This window comes from Synchiropus splendidus, chromosome 17 (assembly GCF_027744825.2).
Source record: "Synchiropus splendidus isolate RoL2022-P1 chromosome 17, RoL_Sspl_1.0, whole genome shotgun sequence".
NCBI lineage: Eukaryota > Metazoa > Chordata > Actinopteri > Syngnathiformes > Callionymidae > Synchiropus > Synchiropus splendidus.
Window position 1 is genome coordinate 19,280,286 of NC_071350.1, and position 19,370 is coordinate 19,299,655.

General features: G+C 50.0%; 1 protein-coding gene across 3 annotated transcripts; it reads left to right on the forward strand.

Annotated features, from left to right (window-relative positions):
• The first annotated feature begins 153 nt into the window (after positions 1-153).
• crebrf (creb3 regulatory factor) lies at positions 154-14,350 on the forward strand. 3 transcript variants are annotated; one of them, XM_053846719.1, is made up of 10 exons: positions 154-313; positions 6,122-6,345; positions 8,316-8,441; positions 9,819-9,994; positions 11,015-12,111; positions 12,178-12,375; positions 12,508-12,697; positions 12,770-12,843; positions 12,988-13,107; positions 13,177-14,350. In XM_053846719.1, the coding sequence occupies exons 2-10, from the start codon at positions 6,337-6,339 to the stop codon at positions 13,293-13,295; spliced, it is 2,109 nt and encodes a 702-aa protein (XP_053702694.1). In that variant the 5' UTR covers positions 154-313; positions 6,122-6,336; the 3' UTR covers positions 13,296-14,350. The 3 variants fall into 3 exon arrangements, with proteins under 3 accessions (XP_053702694.1, XP_053702696.1, XP_053702695.1); XM_053846721.1 differs by lacking the exon at positions 154-313 and adding an exon at positions 406-837; XM_053846720.1 differs by lacking the exon at positions 154-313 and adding an exon at positions 1,236-1,804.
• The last annotated feature ends 5,020 nt before the right edge of the window (positions 14,351-19,370 follow it).

The following is a 19,370-nucleotide window of genomic DNA, read 5'->3' on the forward strand; positions in this document are numbered from 1 at the left end:
CTGCTGTAAACACATATATTTGGATTGGAGGAAGGAAATCAAAGAAATCGCCTCCAGAAGCTTCTGGTGACGTCTCTCCTCTCTGTTGCAATATTACAGTCACTTTGGTGAAACATTTAAGTCATTTTCGGGCTGATCTCACCCGCCCTCCCATTGGCTCCGCGGGACGCCACGTGATCAGGCAGTCACGCGCTTTCCAGGAACCCGTCAGGAAGAAGAAAAACAAAACAAACCCGAGAGAGACGAGAGACGGATCTGTGGCCGCGTGTGGACCCGCAACACGGAGCCACACTCATGCACCGGCGTCCTAACAGTGAGTAGCGCGCTCAGGCGACCTCGGCGGGCGCCGCGCTGGCGTCGTCTCCGCGGCCGAGGAGGATTAGCCGCGCAGCTAACGACAGGTCGCTTGTTGTTGGACTCGGGTTGATGAAGGGGGCGGACGGACCGATGGAGGCCATACTGACTGGGAAGCGAGACCTCACTTCTGAGCTCGCAGCCAGTGCCACCGTTTCAACACAAGCAGCTCGACTTTTGACTCACTTCAGGACCGTCTCGTCGTGAAACCGTCTCGTATTAATAAAGTTATTTCCGAAGTATCGCCGTGCGTGCTTACATAAGAAGACGTGTTACCGCTTCAAAATGGCACCGATCTATAAAGTCAGTCATGGTAGTGGAGTCGTGTTGGCAGGTTCACGCGTGGATTCTGAAGCCCAGCGTGGACTTTTACTGTAGAATGTGCTCAGTGGGTACACGCCCCCCAACAGCAAGCACGTATGCCATCCCCTCTCCTCCATGAAACGCGTCTTCCTGCCAGGTCTGCTGAACACCCGCTGGCCAGTGAGTGTGTTTGACGTGCTATTTAAGCAATATTGTGGATTAATTTCGGTGTTGGCGAAATGCTTCTGCTCCGACCGTCGTGAGTCGCTCTTCTCTCCTCCGTAGTAACGGTGGTACTAACTTGGATATTTATGTTGTCATCTGGCGCCTTCGGGTGTTGTATTAAAATCTAGATTTGGCCAGTAGTTTTTAAAAACACCAATATCTAGGCCACGGACATGTAGGCCTCCAACTTGTTTATCTTCCGCCCCAACCGAGCTTGGAAAAGAGGTCTTTATTATGTAGCAGACCTGCGGAGTGCCAACCGCGTCAGCCAATCAGAGACGCGCGGAGGCTGGATGTACTTTTCGGTCAGCCAATAGGAGAGCTGGATTACGTGGGTGTTGGCACGATAAGTTCGTGTGAGCTTTTGTTTTGCTTTTTTGTTGGTCTGCAACGAGCACCGTCTGGAGAGGCAACGCTCGAGTTTACGACTTTGTTAACATCAATATATCGTGTTTTATTGCGATTGCATCTACAGCAGAATTCCCTTTGTGGTTCTGACGGGAGTTAGATGTTCGTGATAGCGGATTTGCCTTTATTTCAAAGTAAACCTTGCATAAGTACTTAGCGAGCATGTTTTTATTTAAATTCCCGACGTTTAATGGAGGTTTACAGGTTTGTTGTTTTCCATTTATATAACGTTTTTTTTTCTGATCCATTATGAAACAAAGTAAAGGCCTTAAACACCAGATAGGAGTGTGAATCATCGCTCTATCCTTTTGTGCTGCAGTGAGTGGAGGGGCTGATGCAAATCCCAGCTGTCTTCTAGCAACTAAAGGTGGACTGTCCATCACAAGACAATAGATACTGGACCTCAGGACCGGCTCGCTTTGAGGCGATATCACTCATCACTCATCACCATACGGCCGTACTGTTGGCATGAGTCACACTTAAACCAACATCCCTCGTTCTCCCAGGCATCACTGTGAGCAAACATGTATACTATAAAATAGCAACGCTTTAGTCAACTAATGGGTTACAGGTGGCTGTTAAAAGCAAGCTGCTGCTTTACGACTTCAGGAATGTTTGCCTTCTAAATGTATATAAACGAAAGCCTCATAACATTCACATGCTCCAGGGGTTACCTTTAGATTTTAGCTTGCTTTTTCACATCTTTCCTGCATAAATAATTCCACTGCTGACTGCACCACACTCGTGATAAATATTTGTGACTCACTGCTGAAAAATAAAAGCTTCAACTCAGGGTAAAATAGTGGCAATGCATTGAAAAATTGGGCCATTAGCTCATTTCAGGATCCCCATCTCTTTCGGTAAGTTGCGCATGAAGAAGTTGAGCATATGCTTTGAACATTCACATTCATAGTGGCGACATTGTGTTGAAGGTTTGTAGATTTGTTGCTGATAACTCAGAAGGCCGAACTCGGATGGTTTGAATACGTGGAGTGGGGAGACAGGGAAATGTTGGACTAAAAATGTCAAAAATGGAAGTACCAGGTGACAAATGAATAGATCGATGATCATTGACGTTCATGGATGTAATAAGGAGGATGTGAGGAGGTTCAGAGTGACCAGAGAGGATGAGGAACAATGGTGGAGGCTGGAAATGCTGAGGGATTCAATCTACTCTCATCTTTTACTTCTTCATGTTGTGCCCCAGACAGTAACAGAACAACAGAATGTTGTGGTTGATCTTTGGATAAACAAAAAAACGATTGGTTGCGATGGTTTTGACGTTTTTGCAGAACATTTATTTTCACTGTCTCCGTGGCTTAAGCCACTTGATCAATCGTGTCCTTTTGTGTGTCTGATTACTAAGATTGTACTTCACATCAAGATCACTACCGCTTGTGTACGCGCCTTCCTCATTTGATTTTGTGGATGATTACCGACTTGTTAGTCAATGGCTCTCACACGTGTCTGTTTCCAGGGAACATACTGCCGCTGCCTGCTTGTTTCTCTGTCGAGAGAGGAGCTGTGTGATATCAGTGGGCGACTCACATGGCTGCCGATTGGCCTACTTGGATGTCTTCCAGTGTTTTGATGTGGGGAATGTGAGCTGTTTGCATGATAGTGGAGTTAGAATTCCAACACAGACAATACAACCTGTTTGTTTACAACTGCTCAGGCACAACCTTTATAGTTTATTGCTAAGAGGCTTGTGCTGAAGGCTCGGAGAAAATTAAGGTCACTGAGTTGTGTCCTGCATTTGAATAAGATCATATAAAAATCTAGTCTCACAGGTGTCAGAGATGCTCCGCCCTGCAGACAAGTATAAACAAAGAGGACAAGCGGTGCAAAGAAGCGGAATAAAATAAAGTGATTCATTCAAATTTCTCAGTTTCATACGGAGAGAGCCGTGATGTGGAAGCCTCCATGTTTGATCAGTACTGCAGCTATTCTCCTGTCACGAGCGACTAGGTCGACTGAGATGCTAAACCCAGCATCCTCCTGTGTGACGGTGATGCTGAAGACATCCACGCTCCATCCACACTCGAGTGGATCCTGTGCTTCTAATGGCCCGGACGTGGAGGAACACATAGCCTCATCTCTTGTTGTCTGGTCTGTCGCGGATGAAACCCAAGGGTGATGAAGTCCAAGGTGGAGGTGTTCCAGCATGTGGAGGGTAGACCTCCGTCATGTTTCTGAGCCAGAGTGGTGATTCTGAATTTTCCTGTTGACCTCACCTTGAACTTCCTCATTGAAGAGCTGCTCTAATCCAAGTCTGTTTTGGATGACAGAGCTACTCACCTGTCCAGTTGACACTGGTCAGCACTATCCTTGACGTTGGCTGTTGTTTTATGACCCCAGATGAGTTGAGCCCACTCAGAAGGACAGAGCGACTGCAGGGTTTCCCTCAGCGCTTTATACTTAAGAGCGTCTGCCTTGACTGCTACTGCTTCCCACCTTGACTCCAACCTGACTCAGCATCTCGCTTCATCCGCATAGCTCTGCGCACTGTTTTGAAGATGCATCTCAGGGTCCATGACGTCACTGACCGTCTCACACACCCACGATTTATCCTAGAATTAAAACTGAACTTGAACGTGACCATCAGTACACCTCTTGTGCTGTCCTTTTCAGGAAGGCACAGCAAGATACTGCGTCTCCTACAGGCCAGGCATATGTACTGCATCCACCTGATTTTTCCCTGTGAAACACTCTTACACCACTGGACCGTCCTGTGTCTGACCAAACTCAGGAACATGAAGTTGTGTGTGTTTTTGGGTTCAAAGGCAGCGAACGTATAGATTTCGAGTCCGGTTGTTTACACTTTAGAAACGGGAAGTCTTGGCTGCAAACATTTCCTAGTGGCTGTGCTGCGAGCTCTGTGGCAGATCACTGTGGCCTGTTTTCAACATTGTTTTCTTCTGAGTGTGATGCACAATCGGAGTGATTGTGCATGAGGCATGAGTTTCCTCATTCTGCTTCTGCTGCAAACAAAAGAGGTGCCGCTGCAGAAGGAGGAAGTAGAGAGCCGTGTTGTTTACCTCTGGACCTGCGCAGCTTTGATCTGAACTCGCCATTGGCAGACTCCTTCTCTGGCTTATTTATCTTGTCCCTTTTTTGCCCCTCCAGAGGTGAAAAGTTCATCCCAGCCAGTGGCAGGAAATGATGTCGTCGTCTGCAGCGGCGGGGGGAGAGAGAGATCTATGAGCGTGTTCACGGCTGCGCTTTCATATGTCTCATTTTCATGTATTTGTTATGCAAAAGCTGCGGAGGCTGTGAAGTCAGCTGGTGTGCAGCGTGAGGTCGGAGAGCTGAAAGCAGAGGGCGGATCAGGGCTCTACTCTAAGCATCTTACGTGTGACCGAGCTAGTTTGAAGGCTTCTGGCTGCTCACCGCGGCTGGATTAGTCTGCTGGAACCCGGTTAATCGCTGAGGCTCATCGATGGTCAGTGTGTTCCTGCCCTCAGGTTTGGAATGGTTAAACACCGAAATGTAACGGCTCACCTGGCCTGCCATGGATCCCCGTGGTTATAGTGAGATTCAATATTAATGCCCCGCTCCTTTATTGTGGCCCCATCATTTTCATGCTCCTAACCTCATTAAGGGATGACAGAGATTCCATCTGTCATCCCTTAGTTCTATGACGCCGACTAGCCTCACGCCTCCGACCCGGACGACAACAAGGGTCCAACCTGTATGTCTGTATGTTTTACCGTCTATAACTGCGCGACCATAAGACTGGTGGGATTGGCTCCAGCGCCAGTGACCTGAGAACAAATGCGATGGAAGTGTAGACGCCTGCTCTCTGAACAGGTTTCCTCAAATGATGCCACACAGAGACCCACTGTCGCGGGCCATTGTTCTCCCCAGTGGACACGAGTTACTGTATGTTTGTGATATGTATAGCAAGATTAGACCGTCTCAAATGTTGTGTTCCGCTTTTGCTCTTTGATTTTGTTCTTCTATCATCAAACTCAATTTAGTATTTCAATTCACTTCCTTTATGAGGATGTAGAAAGTGGGTGCGATTCGTTTGACCCACTTTCTAGCCCTTAATTCCTTTTTATTTTTTTTTAAATCCATATTTTATAATTGAATCTAAATCGTTTCCTGTCTGAGACCTGCTGCGGAGGTGATGCAGTGGGACGCGACTCCTCCCTCAGCTCGGGGTGGAGACGAGATCCAGCAGGAGAGGATGGATATCTGCTGGAAAGATGAGCATAATAAACGCCGAGGAAAGGACCTTGAAGTCACCGAGTCGCCATGGTGACTGAACACTTTAACGACACAAGTTGTCTGTTGTTTGGCAAGAAGGAAGTGAGCAGAGTTAGTGACATGAACGCACCAAGGGGTGAGAGCAGTGCCGTCAGAGCCCTTCCTTTCCTCACTGCTGCTGTTCTTTTTTTAATCGTGTTCACACTTGAGAGGTGTTTTTAATTAACACGTCTGTGCGCGTCTCTGCGGGTTTGTGTTGCTCTTTCACCTCGTGTTCTGCGCTCGTATAGTTAGGTCGAACTGTGAAGTTGTGAGGCCCTGCTGCGCCGGGGCTCACCTGGAGCCTCTGGCTTTATAGAGGCTGTCCATCCTGAGACACGTGGTCCGGAGTCACACCGGCCGTCTGTCCGCCGGGGCCCCAGGGGGCTGGCGCTGAAGGCCTCTAATAGACTCACGGCTTGGTTGAGTCGGCCCAGGGAAACTGTGTTTCTTTGTATGTGCAGCACGGCAGCGAGGGCCAATCACTCGCATCTCTCCGGCGCTGATCTTGCATTTGAATGAGCAGCCTGGAGGGAGCGGGTCACTGTGAAAATGACAACTGTCTTTGTTTGCTCCGCAGACCTGAAGCGAACAGAAAACCACACCAGATCTCAGCAGGGCAGACCAGGTTGAGAGAGAGAGAGCGACGCCGCCTCTGCACGTTTCCCCGCGCTGCCACCTCACCTCTCATCTTCTCCTGACCAAGACACTTCTAGAGTCCAGCAGCTTGGCACCACTGGGACTGGACTGAAGGCCCAGAGGTTCCCCCGCTGGAGCGCGAATTCGGGCCTGGCGATGCCTCAGGTAGGAGCTCAGGTCACTCACAGTTCACTTGCCTCTGGTCACCCTGATACATGATGCTGTAGGCCGTGCTCCTGGACTCCAGCTGACTGTGAGAACGACTCTTTATATGGCTGCAAGCCGAAGTCAGTGTGGGAATATAGACTTTTCTGGATTAATGAAAAGTAGACTTCTATATACTTCACATCAAGTAAACCTCTGCCTGAAGCCCCTTCACCCTGGTGGCCCCGCCCCGGAGAGCCGCCTCTCTCAAAGGGAGGTGACTGGTCAGCAGGGTTCAAGGCCTCACTGCTGACTCCAGTCTGGTTTAAGGGAACTGCATCAACACCAGTTCGATATAAACTGACTCACTTACATTAGGGATCTTCTCTGCACTTGAGTTTGCATTTTCAGTTGTCAAAAATTAAATATCATATGATTTTGTGTTTTTATTTACTATATGTTACTATTAACGTTTCATGGCTTTCAAACTTTTTTTGTATTTTTAATAGAGGCCATATGGAGTTGAGGCTGATATGAAAACATTTTTTTAAACATGACTCCATTGTGACTGTTGAATATGTAGAACTTGTAACTGTACACTACAGTAATACAAGACATTCAAATGAAAGAGTGATAAGTATAACTGATGCACTTTTACTTACATTTTTGGTCCTTTCTTTCTCTCTTTTTTTACATGAAATGATGTCAATGTTTTTGTCTCTAGTTAATAGAGTTTGAAACAGCTGTTTCCTGTGAGGGTCACTGAAATGATTCTTTCTAATGACGCGCCGCAGCCTCTGAAGGCACCAGGAGGTTTGGTGGGATCGCCGGCTTCTCTCTGGCCGAGCTGCGACTGATACCATACTGTTCATCATTCTTATCTGTGGAGTAAGACAGTGCTGTTTGGCTTCAGAATCAAGCAGCTGGCTTCAGCAGAACGCCCGTCTGAGCAGCCATTATCAGCCCAGAATAAACTGTGGATGAGACCGAAGTCATTTTCGGTTGCCACTGAGTTGTGTGTCTGCAGCGGACAAACAGAAACAAAGGAGCTCTTTAGTAACCCGTTAGCATCAGGCAGCCGACTGAGTGACCCTGTTTCCTTTCTGTGTGTTAATGTGCAGCCAGCAAACAGCTGCTGGGAGCAGATGAACTGTCGCTCCTGAGAAGATGAATGGATGTGCTGCACATCGTGTTAGATTCCAGCCAATATTCTCCACGCTCTTCAAGTGATAGAGTGGTTACACAACCAGGCCCGGGGGATGATCTCAGCCCCGCCAGTGTTTTTCCCTCTCGTCAACATTCCTGACGTTAGCAGGGCGGGAGGACGGTTGCTCTGCACACCAGGCTCGGTCTCCGCTGCAGAGGTGTAATGACCTTTAGCAGCTCTCAGCGTATCTGCTGACGTTGGTTACTGACTCAACAGAGCGAGCGTCGAACACGAGGCCTGGGGGCCGCCTCCAGCACCTGATGCAGCTGGACTGTCCCCCACACCGTGTGATGGGCAGCAGCTCAGCCGAGTCATGCCCGGGCTGTGATGACTCTGAAGTGTTTGGAGGACCGTGAGAACTTATTTTGCATCCTTGTGGATGGCTCACTTGAACGTGTGGTGTGCACAACAAAACTCTTCCACATTGGTCCTGTATGTAAAGAAAGTGTACAAGTAACATCCGACTTATGCGAGCTTATGACCACGGCCAGCAGATGCTTTTTTTTTGGTGTTTAATTCAATGTCTGGCACCGCAGCATGTATCAGCCCGGCATCGTGTACCACAGCTACGGCAGCACAGTCTCCCAGCATCTCACTCTCACACAGCTATCTGCCAGTACAGTCGCACCTGTAACCCTCGCGTCTGCTATTATGAATTTTGAATGTCCCGTCCGGTTGGCCGGAAGCAATCCCGCTCGTAAGTCGGATGTTACTTGTATATGGAGTGATGTTTGTGATTATGAGTGGAGAATCTTGAAACTGAAACTGGTGTTCGTCCCTGCAGCCCAGCGTCAGTTGGATGGAGCCTCCCTTTGGGGACGACTTTCAGAACTTCTCCTTTGCTGACCAAGCGCTGACCAGCACAGAGCTGCTCGCTACCAGCGCCGACCCAGATTTCATGTACGAGCTGGTAAGTCCCAAGCCATTCCACAGAGGGTCAAAGGTCATTTTCAAAGAGGATGCATCTGGATCTGACACGGTTTCATTCCACCCTTACTCTTCTGTGGGGGAGCAGTGGAGTCACATACAAGGTGTTAGGTGATAAGGTCCCAGAGAAGGGCAGCACAACAATAAAGTAAATTAAAAAAAGTTTGGTGACAGTGAAGCACAACTCAACATTTGGGCATCTCCAACATTTGGAGACTCAGTCATCTTCATCTCATCGGCATCCATAATGTGATTTTTCTCTACTCATTCTCATCGTCCTGCGCGTATTTTATGAATAGATTTCGTGGCGAATATTCCTGGTGCAATGAACACAAATTGACAGCAGATGGCGATAATGATAGTGAATTAAAAACGTTGGTGAATCCACACTTGATCGTCACAGTCACTTGTGAAGTGACTGTGAAGTGATTTGATGGCATATTGTGCTTTATATAATGTGACCGGACATTTGCTCTGCCTATCGAAAACAAACCTACTGAACAGAACCATGATTTTTTTTGCTAAACCTGCTGTATTTTTTTATTTTTCCTCCACTGCTGCCGGTTTTTTTTACATGTGTGTGAATTAAAAATGAAAGTTAAATAAACTACGGAGGGATGAGAACAGAGGATTAGATGCAGCAAGCTAACAATGGCAGTGACTCATTTGGAATCGGAGGTGGGAGACTTTCACATAACCGCCACTGTCCATGTGTGAGACGGCTGAACCCGCTGGCTGCATAAGTGACTTGTTTTCAGTCACAGATGCATTTTCATGGTGTATCTCTGAGAGCGGTGGCACCTGTTGGCACACACACACACACACACACACACACACCAGATGAAGTCTTGCTATCTGCCTGTCTGCATGTGAAGCGGCAGCCGGTGGCAGTGTGACATCAGCTGGACTCCCAGGCGACTGCTCCTGCTGTCCGCTGCTGGGGTCTTCCTCCGTCTGCAGACGCTGACTCACTCTCTTCCACGTTACCAACGTATTATTAGGAGGTTTAGAGAGCTGTCATCTTTGTTTATGCTCCGCTCGGAATCCATAATATCCTCAGTGAGTCACGGCTCTCTGTTTGCTTGACAAAGCATCAGATATGAGCAGCCGCCACTAATGGGGTTTCATCTCAGCGCCTGGAGTGAAAGGCAATTGTTGTTGGCTCTTTCTGAGCTCAAGCAGGGATCTGTGAGAGACTCTGACCTCTCGACCAATCAGACGCGGCCGCAGGTTACAGTCACGACCCCCGATATTCAGCGATCTTAACTCACCACCACAGACTTCTTAGTTTTCTAACAGCAAGTTGCAGCGATTCAGTGAAGCTTCAACGTTTGACTGCAGACTCTTCTCTCCGGAACAGGACCGAGACATGAGTCACCGGCAGAGTCCCTACGGAGACAGTGTGGTGGGAGTCACTGACGGTGCGAAGGAGATGGAAGGCAGCATGGACCAGCTGATGAGTCTGGGCGAGTGTGAGACCGTCTGCAGCAGCTCGGCGTTCGAACAGTGGGACTCGTACTGGGAAGACCTCACCAGGTATGATCCAGATGATTCGCTGCTGGTTCTGCTCAAGATGGTTCTGCTCAATAACCACGCTGTGTAAATCGAGACTCATGTTAAGGCCAAAAGGTTTCCAAACACTGTTTCGGTGGCTCCATCGTTGGTATATGACTGAATCAAATGATGGCGCCATACATACATTTCCACAACAAAATATTGTTTATTTTGCATCAGTTTGACAACAGCACAATAAATCACCGTGGTGGCTATAGTCAAGTTTTTATATCACCTTATTTAAACTAAAGATCTTTTTTGAAAATATTTGTAGAGTGGTGGAAACCCTGGACATTGTGTAGTGAAAAACCTCCCTGAACCAAAGCAAACAGCTGCTTTAGTTTGCTTTGGTTCAGGGAGGATTCCTCCATGTTTGTTGTTGTTGTTCTCATCCTAGCTGCCACGTGTCTGCTGCATCAGTGGCATCAGTGGAGCAGGAACTCCTGCATTGACAGAGGTTCCCTGGTGTCTGGAGAGCACACTGTCCAATTCAATTCAATTAAATTTTGTTGTAATGAATTAATCATAATAATGTTGTAATTAATTCATCATAATTAACCCGTTAAAGTCCCACCGCTAGTTATAATATAGTTCTGCTGTTGGATGTGTCGTGCAAAAAAAGAGCTCAGTGTTTCCTGCCTCGGTGGACGAACCTGACTCAGAACCTGACTCACACAGTCAGCATCAGATCCATCACTGTCCAGAGGTACGAGTCAGAGCCACGAGTCAGAGCCACGCAGACTGTCCAGTTCGGAGACGCTGGAACCCAAAATAAAGCAGATGCAAGCAGAGTGAAAGACTTGTGAAACCAGACGCAAACGTCTCGAGTCTGTGAAGCACAAACTATCTGCAGTTCCAGTGAAGGGTGAAACGTATTGAACTGCGTCGCTATTAGGATGATGAAAGTCAACGTTACAGGGAAGGAATACACGGTATCTGAGCGAGAAGTGGACCTGGATCCCTCACGGCTCGGAGTTCATGTGTTTCGTCTGCTGTGCACAGATACACGCGGCTGACCAGCTGTGACATCTGGGGAACCAAGGAAGTGGACTTCCTGGGCTTGGATGACTTCTCCAGCCCGTACCAGGACGAGGAAGTGATCGGGCAGACGCCCACACTAGCTCAGCTCAACAGCGAGGACTCGCAGCCCGTCTGCGAGGCGCTGTACCCGCACGCCGACCAGACGCTTCCCGCCGCTCAGTCGCAGCCCCTCCAGCTTCCGGGTCCCGGCGTGAGAGCCCTGGTCCGCAGCCAGGGCTCGGGCCCGGGCGTCGCTCGGCCCTCCCCCGGCGCCGCGTCCTCCTCGTACACGTCACAAAGCCTTCTCCCTGACTTCCCTGAAGGCTCCCAGAGAGCCACCAGGCCTGTGGCCTCCTGCACTGAAACCATGGCCAAAACCCAGACTCACTTCACACCGGATCAGACGCACCTTAAAATCAAGACCCAGGGGCCGGGGGCCGAGGTGGCCGCGCTGCCGGCCAGCGGCTCAAACTTTGTGCGGAAGGCCAAAGTGCACCTAAGTTCGGTCAGTAAAGTTCAACCTGAAATCCTCACTCAGACTGACTTCGAGAGGCCGGACTCTCCTCCGACCTCTCAGGTCCGAGACAAGGCCTCAACCTCGGCCGCCCTGGTGGACCTGCCCGAGCGCCGACCGGAGGTGAAGAGAGAAGGGACGTGGGACACACCCGTTCCCGATCTGGTGGAGTCCAGCCAGAGTCCCGAGGACGAGCGCTCCGGGACGCTGACCGGCGAGGATAGTCTGGCCGGCGCCAGCGGCGGCATCGTTCTGGTGGTGGAGGGCGCCGAGAAGAGCAAGGAGGAGGAGCACAACTACTCTCTCTTCCTGACGCGCAGCAGACTCGCCGGCAGAACGCACTCCCAGCTGGAGGAGGACGAGGAAGAGGAGGACGACGAGGAAGAGGTGGAGGAGGAGGAAGAGGAGGAGGAAGGCGACGGGCTGGAGCTTGACGACGAAGACCACGACGAGGGATTCGGCAGTGAGCATGAGCTGTCTGAGAACGAGGAGGAGGAGGAAGAGGAGGACGATGACTACGAGGCAGACAAGGACGACGACATGAGCGACGCCTTCTCTGAACCAGGTGTGACACCGGCGAGCGCCAGCCACACTGCGAAATGTCTTGAGGTAACTGTTTGAGTTTCACCAGGCTGCGACATGGAGCTGGTGGACGACATCAACGGGCTGACAGCCGGAGTGTCGAGCCGGAAGAGAGGGAAGCGCCGCTACTTCTGGGAGTACAGCGAGCAGCTGACCCCGTCCAAACAGGAGCGCATGCTGAAGCCGTCCGAGTGGGACAGACACACGCTACCCAGCAACCTGTACCAGAAGAACGGGCCGCTGCACGGTACGCACACGCAAACCTGCCTGATCCACCACCTGTTGGGCCGAGAGCCAAGGTGGTGCTGCTCATCCCTGGGCCTCGGTTCTGATGGAATGGTGGTGCACCGTGTCTTCACCTCTCGTTCTGGTCCTGAAGGAAAGTACATGCTGAAGAAGTCCCGCCGCACAGACGTGGAAGACCTGACTCCCAACCCTCGGAAGCTGCTGCAGATCGGCACAGAGCTCCGCAAACTGAACAAGGTGATCAGCGACCTGACGCCTGTCAGCGAGCTGCCGCTCACGGCCCGGCCCTGGTCCCGCAAGGAGAAGAACAAGCTGGCGTCCAGGTGACTGAGTCACGGGAGGAAACCGGAGCTGCGTCCAGGCGTCTGACTGAAGCTGTCTTTGGTTTGTTGCAGAGCCTGCCGTCTAAAGAAGAAGGCCCAGTATGAGGCCAACAAGGTGAAGCTCTGGGGCCTCAGCACCGAATACGGTACGCAGGTCTCTCCCTCCTCTGAAGTTATCAAAAGAATGAAAATATCGACGCCGTGACGTGCTACGACATGAAGAGTGAACGCTGCTGTGCTCGCCACGGTGGACAGACCTGGTCAGTAAGACCTTTTCTCCTCACCTGCAGACCGACTTCTCTTCGTCATCAACGCCATCAAGGAGGAGATCGTGGTACGTGTGGAGGACACCACGCCTCGCTCCACCAACATGGCCGACACTTTGGAGCGGCTCATCCAGGAGACGCTCGGTGAGAAGTTTGCTCCCAAGTGCAGCGTGACAGCAATGTCTTCACGTGTGTGTGTGTGTCCGTGTCCAGTGTCACCACCTGTCGCAGGACAAACCTCCGACTTTGTCAACAAGATTCTGGAGAACACGGGGCGCGGAGATCCCACCGGCGGACTGGTGGGCCTGAGAGTGCCCACCTCCAAGATCTAAGCGGACAGGAAGTCCACCGCGAGGAGCGAACTCATTCCGCCACCGTGCTGTTCTGTTGTAACTATGCTCCCTCTGCATGCCCCTCCCGCCCAGAGTCCATACACATTTTAGCCCCGCCTGTGCGGCCTCACACCCGAGCTTTCTGACTCTGTTCTCGGCGTCTCACCGTCTCCGCCCCGTCATGAGCGTCTGTAGGGAAGAGCGTGTGTCGAGGTGAAGCCTGTAGCTAGAAGTCCTTCCTCCATCCGTGGTGGTGACTCCACTTGTTTGTCGTCTCATGGTGGCGTGTTTCCAATCCGCTGGGATGGCGTCTCACACACACACACACTCGGAACGGTTCTTCCTGTCCGGTTCCGAAGCTCCAGTTGAGAACTCGCCAGAGTAAACAGACGGCCGAGCCTATCTGGTGTTGAAGGCCAAGATATGCTCGAGCAAATCTAAAGCCTCGACTGAGGACGTGGTGTGTGTGGTTAGGCCTGGGTGGCTGGCTTAACCGGACCGAACTTAATGGGCATTTAGCAGGTTCTGAGGACGTGGGGACGACGGTGGTGCTGACCTTTGCCACCGTCTCCTCAGCGAACTGTACATAACAGGGCAGCGGCTTCTCTCCCTGTCCAGTGGAGACGACCCGGCGAATAGTTTGCTGTGTTCATTCTAGTGTGTTCGGAGTTCTATTCATCGTGCCTTGTGTATGTATGTATGTGTGTGTGCGTGCGTGCCTGCGAGCGCGAGAGGAGCTGTGATTGGTCGGAACTCCTCAGGGGTCCGGCCATCAGAAGACTACTTTACTGAGCAAGCCGAGTGCAGGGAGCCAGATAGAGAAAGGTTGTTTTTTTTGTTGTGATTTTCACTTCGAGATATTTTGAATGTAAATAAAGCGGAAGCTCTTGTCGCGCGATGCCACAGAGTCTGTGTAAATAGGAGGGGCTCTGCAATAGACGACTCATGGTTTTTGGTACTCTTGTCTTTGGAGCGGCAGATCGTCTAGAGTTACGAAAAAACAAAATATTTGCACACTATGTTTTTTTTTTTTTTTTTTTTTTGTACCAAAGACACATGCAAGGAAAATGGCGACCAGCCAGGTAGAGTAAGGTTTTGCACAGCTTACCTGACGCCGTACTGAATGTAAGGAACGTGGGAGGGTCAGGGAACTTCATCCAACTGTGAAATCAGCGTGGGTCCAATTCTGTACAGAAGAGGAACATTCAGTCTTGTTGTCGGACGAATTCTAAAAGTGTACTTCATCCCAGTCGTCGAGAGCACTTCATTCCTGAACTGACTCCTCCCCCACAAGCTCGTTGTGTTCAAAGCGCCGTCTGAGAGCGGGAGGTGCTACTAGATAAGCTACGTTACGTTTATGTTGTCCAGTCGTCGCCGAGAATAACCAAAACGTTGTGTTGGTTTTAGACCAGTTTAGTTGGATGGTCGTGTTACTGTATATAGAGTGGTAAATATATACACGTCTTTTAATGGTAAAAGGCCACTTTTCGTTCCCAGCATGTTTCTAAAGAGACGGATAGCGAGAGAAAAAAAGAAAAACCAAATAAAAAGTGTATATTTTTGTATGTTAGCTGCCTGCAAACTGGTGAGATTGGCCGGATTATTTGGTGAAGCTGACTCGGCTCCTCGGGTGCCTGGGTTAGTGGGCAGCCCCGCTGATCATCCCGACCCAGTCCAAAGCCAAAGAGACCTTTCAGTGATTCACTGAAAACTTGGACACATCATGTGATGCACGCAGAGTTGGATTGGACACGTCGGGCGCCGATGTTCGCCCGTGTGGCTCCGAGTCTGGCGTGTTACTAAGAAGCACTTTAGTCAAAACCACCTTCTGGTTCATTGTTATCAAGATGACCTTTAGTCATTTATTTATTTACCTCCATCTAGAGCCCCCCCCCCGTCTGCAGTGAGCTTTTTCACATGGAAACAGTTCACAGTGACGAGCTTCCTTCCACTTCACGTGTTTCATGAACGCAGCTGACTCCTTCCAAGTTTATTTTCTTTTCACGTTTCACCACAACATTTTACAAGATTTTGGATCTGTAAATAGCAGACATTAGAAGTCTGGACTGCTGCGCATCACGTCGGGCGGCGTCTCAGTAGACTCCCCACGTGTGTGTGTGTCGGGACTTCACCAAATAATCCCGGCGCGGCCAGCGCAGAGCGTGCGCCCGGGCGCCAGCCTGTGTTGGACACGCTCGCCTGTTGTCACTGGCTTCTGTGTTTCAAAGGGAGAACTGGCGGTCGCAGCCTGAAGACTTCTCTCCTCCGCCGTCCACTTCTGTTGAGGTTGAGTTGTTTTGTTGTAAATAATCTAAGTTAAAGTGTTAGGTGCGTGTATAGAGTTCTCTGATATGTTTCAAACAAAAGCACTTTGTCCAAAAAAGGAGAAAAAAAAAAAAGCGAAAAAAGAAAAGCATCTTTTCTTCCATTTGCTGCTAAACCGGCCTGGTGCGAATGCTGCAAGTGTTCTCGCGAGGGCCCGCTCTCTTTCCAGTCAGGTCTGTGACCCAGTGAGGAGTGGGTGTCTGGTCCACGAGCGCTGCGGGGGCCCGAGTGCGGGGCGGCTCTCCGCCCGCCTCCGGGCCCTGGGGATTCATGTTTGTGGTCTGAACTAAGGAAGGTTTCCAGGGCCCCTACTTCGATCCTGATGCTGACCCGGTGGCGTCATGATTCATTTGCCTTCAGTAGAGGTTTCCTATGGAAAAACTGATTCTGCTTTGGCTTCCTCTTCAGGGTGTTGTACAGTGTAGACACATTTCTCCAGAGAGCTATATTGTTATCATTTGTAAACTGATTTCTACTTGTGACTTAATGAGGAGGGGTCGGAGCCCGGGGCGTGGCCCCTGGCGGCCCCGGGGGAAGTTACTATATCACTGTACTGTATGGCTCGCCAATTACAAACTCAATCTGGACACTTATTGCCTTGTTACTTTTCACATACACACCAAGTCCAAGCGGCGCGTGGGATGGCGCCGCGGCGCCACACGAAGGTAAACAAGCATCCGTTGGGCGGCTCCAAAAACCTCGACTGAAGTAGCAGACGGGAGCGTACCCGATCTGAAGGGGGTCGACAGGAGTGCCAGTGAGTGCGTGCGAGTGTGTGCTTGGTTGTGGATCCAGGAGAGAGTCCTCACAGGTTTTTACATTAAAGAGGCGAAAGCTGTGCAACTTTACATCCAAACCAAGAGACTCTGTGGCATTTTATTAGAGAGAGGAAACCACGACGCCAGTAAAACTGTTCTTTCACTTTGCCGGAAAAAAAAAAAAACCAACAACAAACAAACGTCTAAGCTAGAAGAGTGCGACCCGTCGCCACTCGTCCTCCACCGAAATCAACCCATTCAACTCTTCTCCAGCAAATCAGGGTTCTAGTGTTTCTTCTATTTGTGTAAATCAAAATATATTTATGTATTCAAGTCGCCATTCTTTTACTCTGTAAAGATTATTGTGTATGTATTTTGTTATTGTCAAACAATATGGTGCAACGTCCTCGACACAAACTGAACAAACGGCCAACAGACTCGACACCACCCAAACTGATTCACTCCTAACGCGCGCCCCTGTGGTCACTGTTGGGCGGACACTCTGTTCAGGCCTTGGTTTTCTTCTTCTGACTTGGAGCGTTGTACAAGCAGAGACTCGGGTGGATCCTGAGTTTGCCAGAGGAGAAGTGCCTGAAACACAATCAGCTGCCCTGCTCTCTTTTCATTTAACACGACATGAGGCTTTTCCTGGAACTAAAAACGTCCCCTCATATCTTAAAATTGAAATGTAGTTTAATATTTCAGCGACTACTGCAATAATGTTTACCTTCTAAACTCACTCAGTCACTTTCTACGCAAAATATTTCGCCTTCAGTTCCACCGTTCTTGTGTTGTGGGTGAAGATTGGGACTCATGATACCATTTTTTTACTTCACACCTTAGAACCTTGGGGACGTGTTGGTCTCTTTGGTTTGATGAATTTTCCCGGACTGTTTCCGGCCCGGTGACTGACAGCAGGATGATGGCAGGATCAGAGTTTGTGTGAATTTTCCTCTTGGCGAGGCGAGTGCCGCCCGAGTCTCTGCTTCCGAGTGTCTCTGCTGGTGTGTGAACCTGTTGTGAGGCCTGAACGTGTGGACGAAGAGGCGGACGCCTCCCTCCCTTGGTGTTTTTTGTAAGTTCCACCCACCCAGACTTGTAATCTGCGGTCAGAACGTGGTGGGATTGCTGTTCATCTGCATGACCCTGCAAAGCGATTTGACCAAGCGAGCGTCGTCACCGTCCGTCGTTGCATGGCTTTTTGGGCTCACTTGACTCTGGATCTGATGATTTGCTGCTATTGAATGAGCACAAAGAGATTTCACGTGTAGATCTTGATTTACTCACAGTATTTTGAAGACGATGCCTGCTGTTCCAGGTGCCTTATTCAAAACTCTGCACCTTCTGTCGGTCTGGAGGGCGACGCCCCACAGAAACAAGCATCCAGGTTTCCCCGAGTGCGGAGCCGCGCCTCTGAATTCCCACTCAATTGATCCACTGTCAATCAAAGGCACCGAAAAAGTAGCACTATCTTTGATGATTTTGGAAACGGCTTCTGTCCACACTTTTCTCTGCCCACTAGGCTGCGTGGTTTTGCCGGACCCCGCCTCCTTTCTTGCGTCCCGTCCTTGTGTTTTTCTCGCGATAATGAAGTGCCAGACCCTCCGCGCTGAGAGAGAAGGTGAAGCTGGAGGCAAACCGTGGTGCTAATCTGTCAGTGGCTGGGTGCTAACAAGAGCTGTTTAGCCATACTTGTTTCCTTCTGTCCAGGACTTGGTCAGTCTTTCCGACGCGCCGTCATAGCGAGGTGCAACTGCTGCTGCTGCTGCTGCTTTGAATGTAGACTCGTCTTCCTTGCAGGAGACGCTCCTGAAGTTCCTGTCGGTCTTTGTTAGGCAGAAGGATCCTGAATGTTTCGTCCGTCAGTCGCTGCTTTGTTTTTCAGCCTGCGTTTCTGCTGAAGCTAAATTCCTCTGGCCTTTTCTTGATCTCGTCCTGCGACCCAGGACCATTTAAATCCGCCTGAAATTTCCCGCAGAAGAGCGTCGCACCAGCGCCACAGAAGTCCGGTTGCGCCGAGCGTGTTCAAGCGACGACCTTGAAAGTCTCGCGAGAAGCGACTCGACGATCCGGCAATGAAACTCCACTTCCATTTTGTAGTGCAACAGTCTGAAAGCAGCCTCTTCAGTGTTTCCTCTGAAGCGCCTGGTGATGGGTCTGTGGTGCTGGTGGTGGTCTGGGCCCGACCTGCACCCGTCCGGCCTCTCAAGGTCGCGACCGCTCTGTCTCATATTCCTGGTGAAATTGGCTTCCAAAGAACTAGTTTTCTGAGAAAACTCATCTCTGCTTGGTTTCCATGGAAGGGCTCGGGTGAGCAGCGGAGGTCACGTGCGGCTGGTGGGCAGAGACCCTTCCCCCTCCCCCGCCACCTGTGACGGAGGGCAGGGTTCCTTTCTTTCCTCTCTTGAATCCAAGAACACTTTCCATCCGACACTTCAATGATCTACATCTCCTTCCGGCCTTGCCAAAACGCATGGTGCGCGAGACTTTCCAGACAATGGCGTCCGCTCCGTTTTGTCGGTCAGAATTGGACATTGGCCATCGAGAGTGAACACAAGTCAGTAGGAAGTCCATACTCGAGCGGGCCGGTCGAGGGAGGTCTCCTGAGCTCCGCCACGACTGGTCTGAGGCTTGTGGTCCAGTACGGTGGACTAGTTAACAGCATGGGATCTCTCTGTAGTTAGTCCTGTGTGTGTTTCTCTTCCCAGTCTCAGTAGGAAGGCTGTACTTCATTGCTAAGTGCTCTACAATAGATCTCTTGGTGATTCTTCATTTCACAATAAAGCAAAACCTGCAGAACGTGTATCCTGCTGAAACTAACTTGATCCTCTCTTTAGCAACGACGTCTATATTTGTAGTTCACATATATGCCTGTTCAAAAATACAATATCTTGACAGTTGTTATATTTATGTTGTGTAATAAATGTCGTGCTGGTTTATACGATTCTTTTAACTCGACTTGTTTTTCTTTTTGTCTTTTCTTGGAGGCATC

Coding starts and splice junctions, on each gene's coding strand:
- crebrf (XM_053846719.1), top strand. Junction 12,698..12,769: donor AAGAACAAGCTGGCGTCCAG/GTGACTGAGTCA, acceptor GGTTTGTTGCAG/AGCCTGCCGTCTAAAGAAGA. Junction 13,108..13,176: donor GCTCATCCAGGAGACGCTCG/GTGAGAAGTTTG, acceptor GTCCGTGTCCAG/TGTCACCACCTGTCGCAGGA.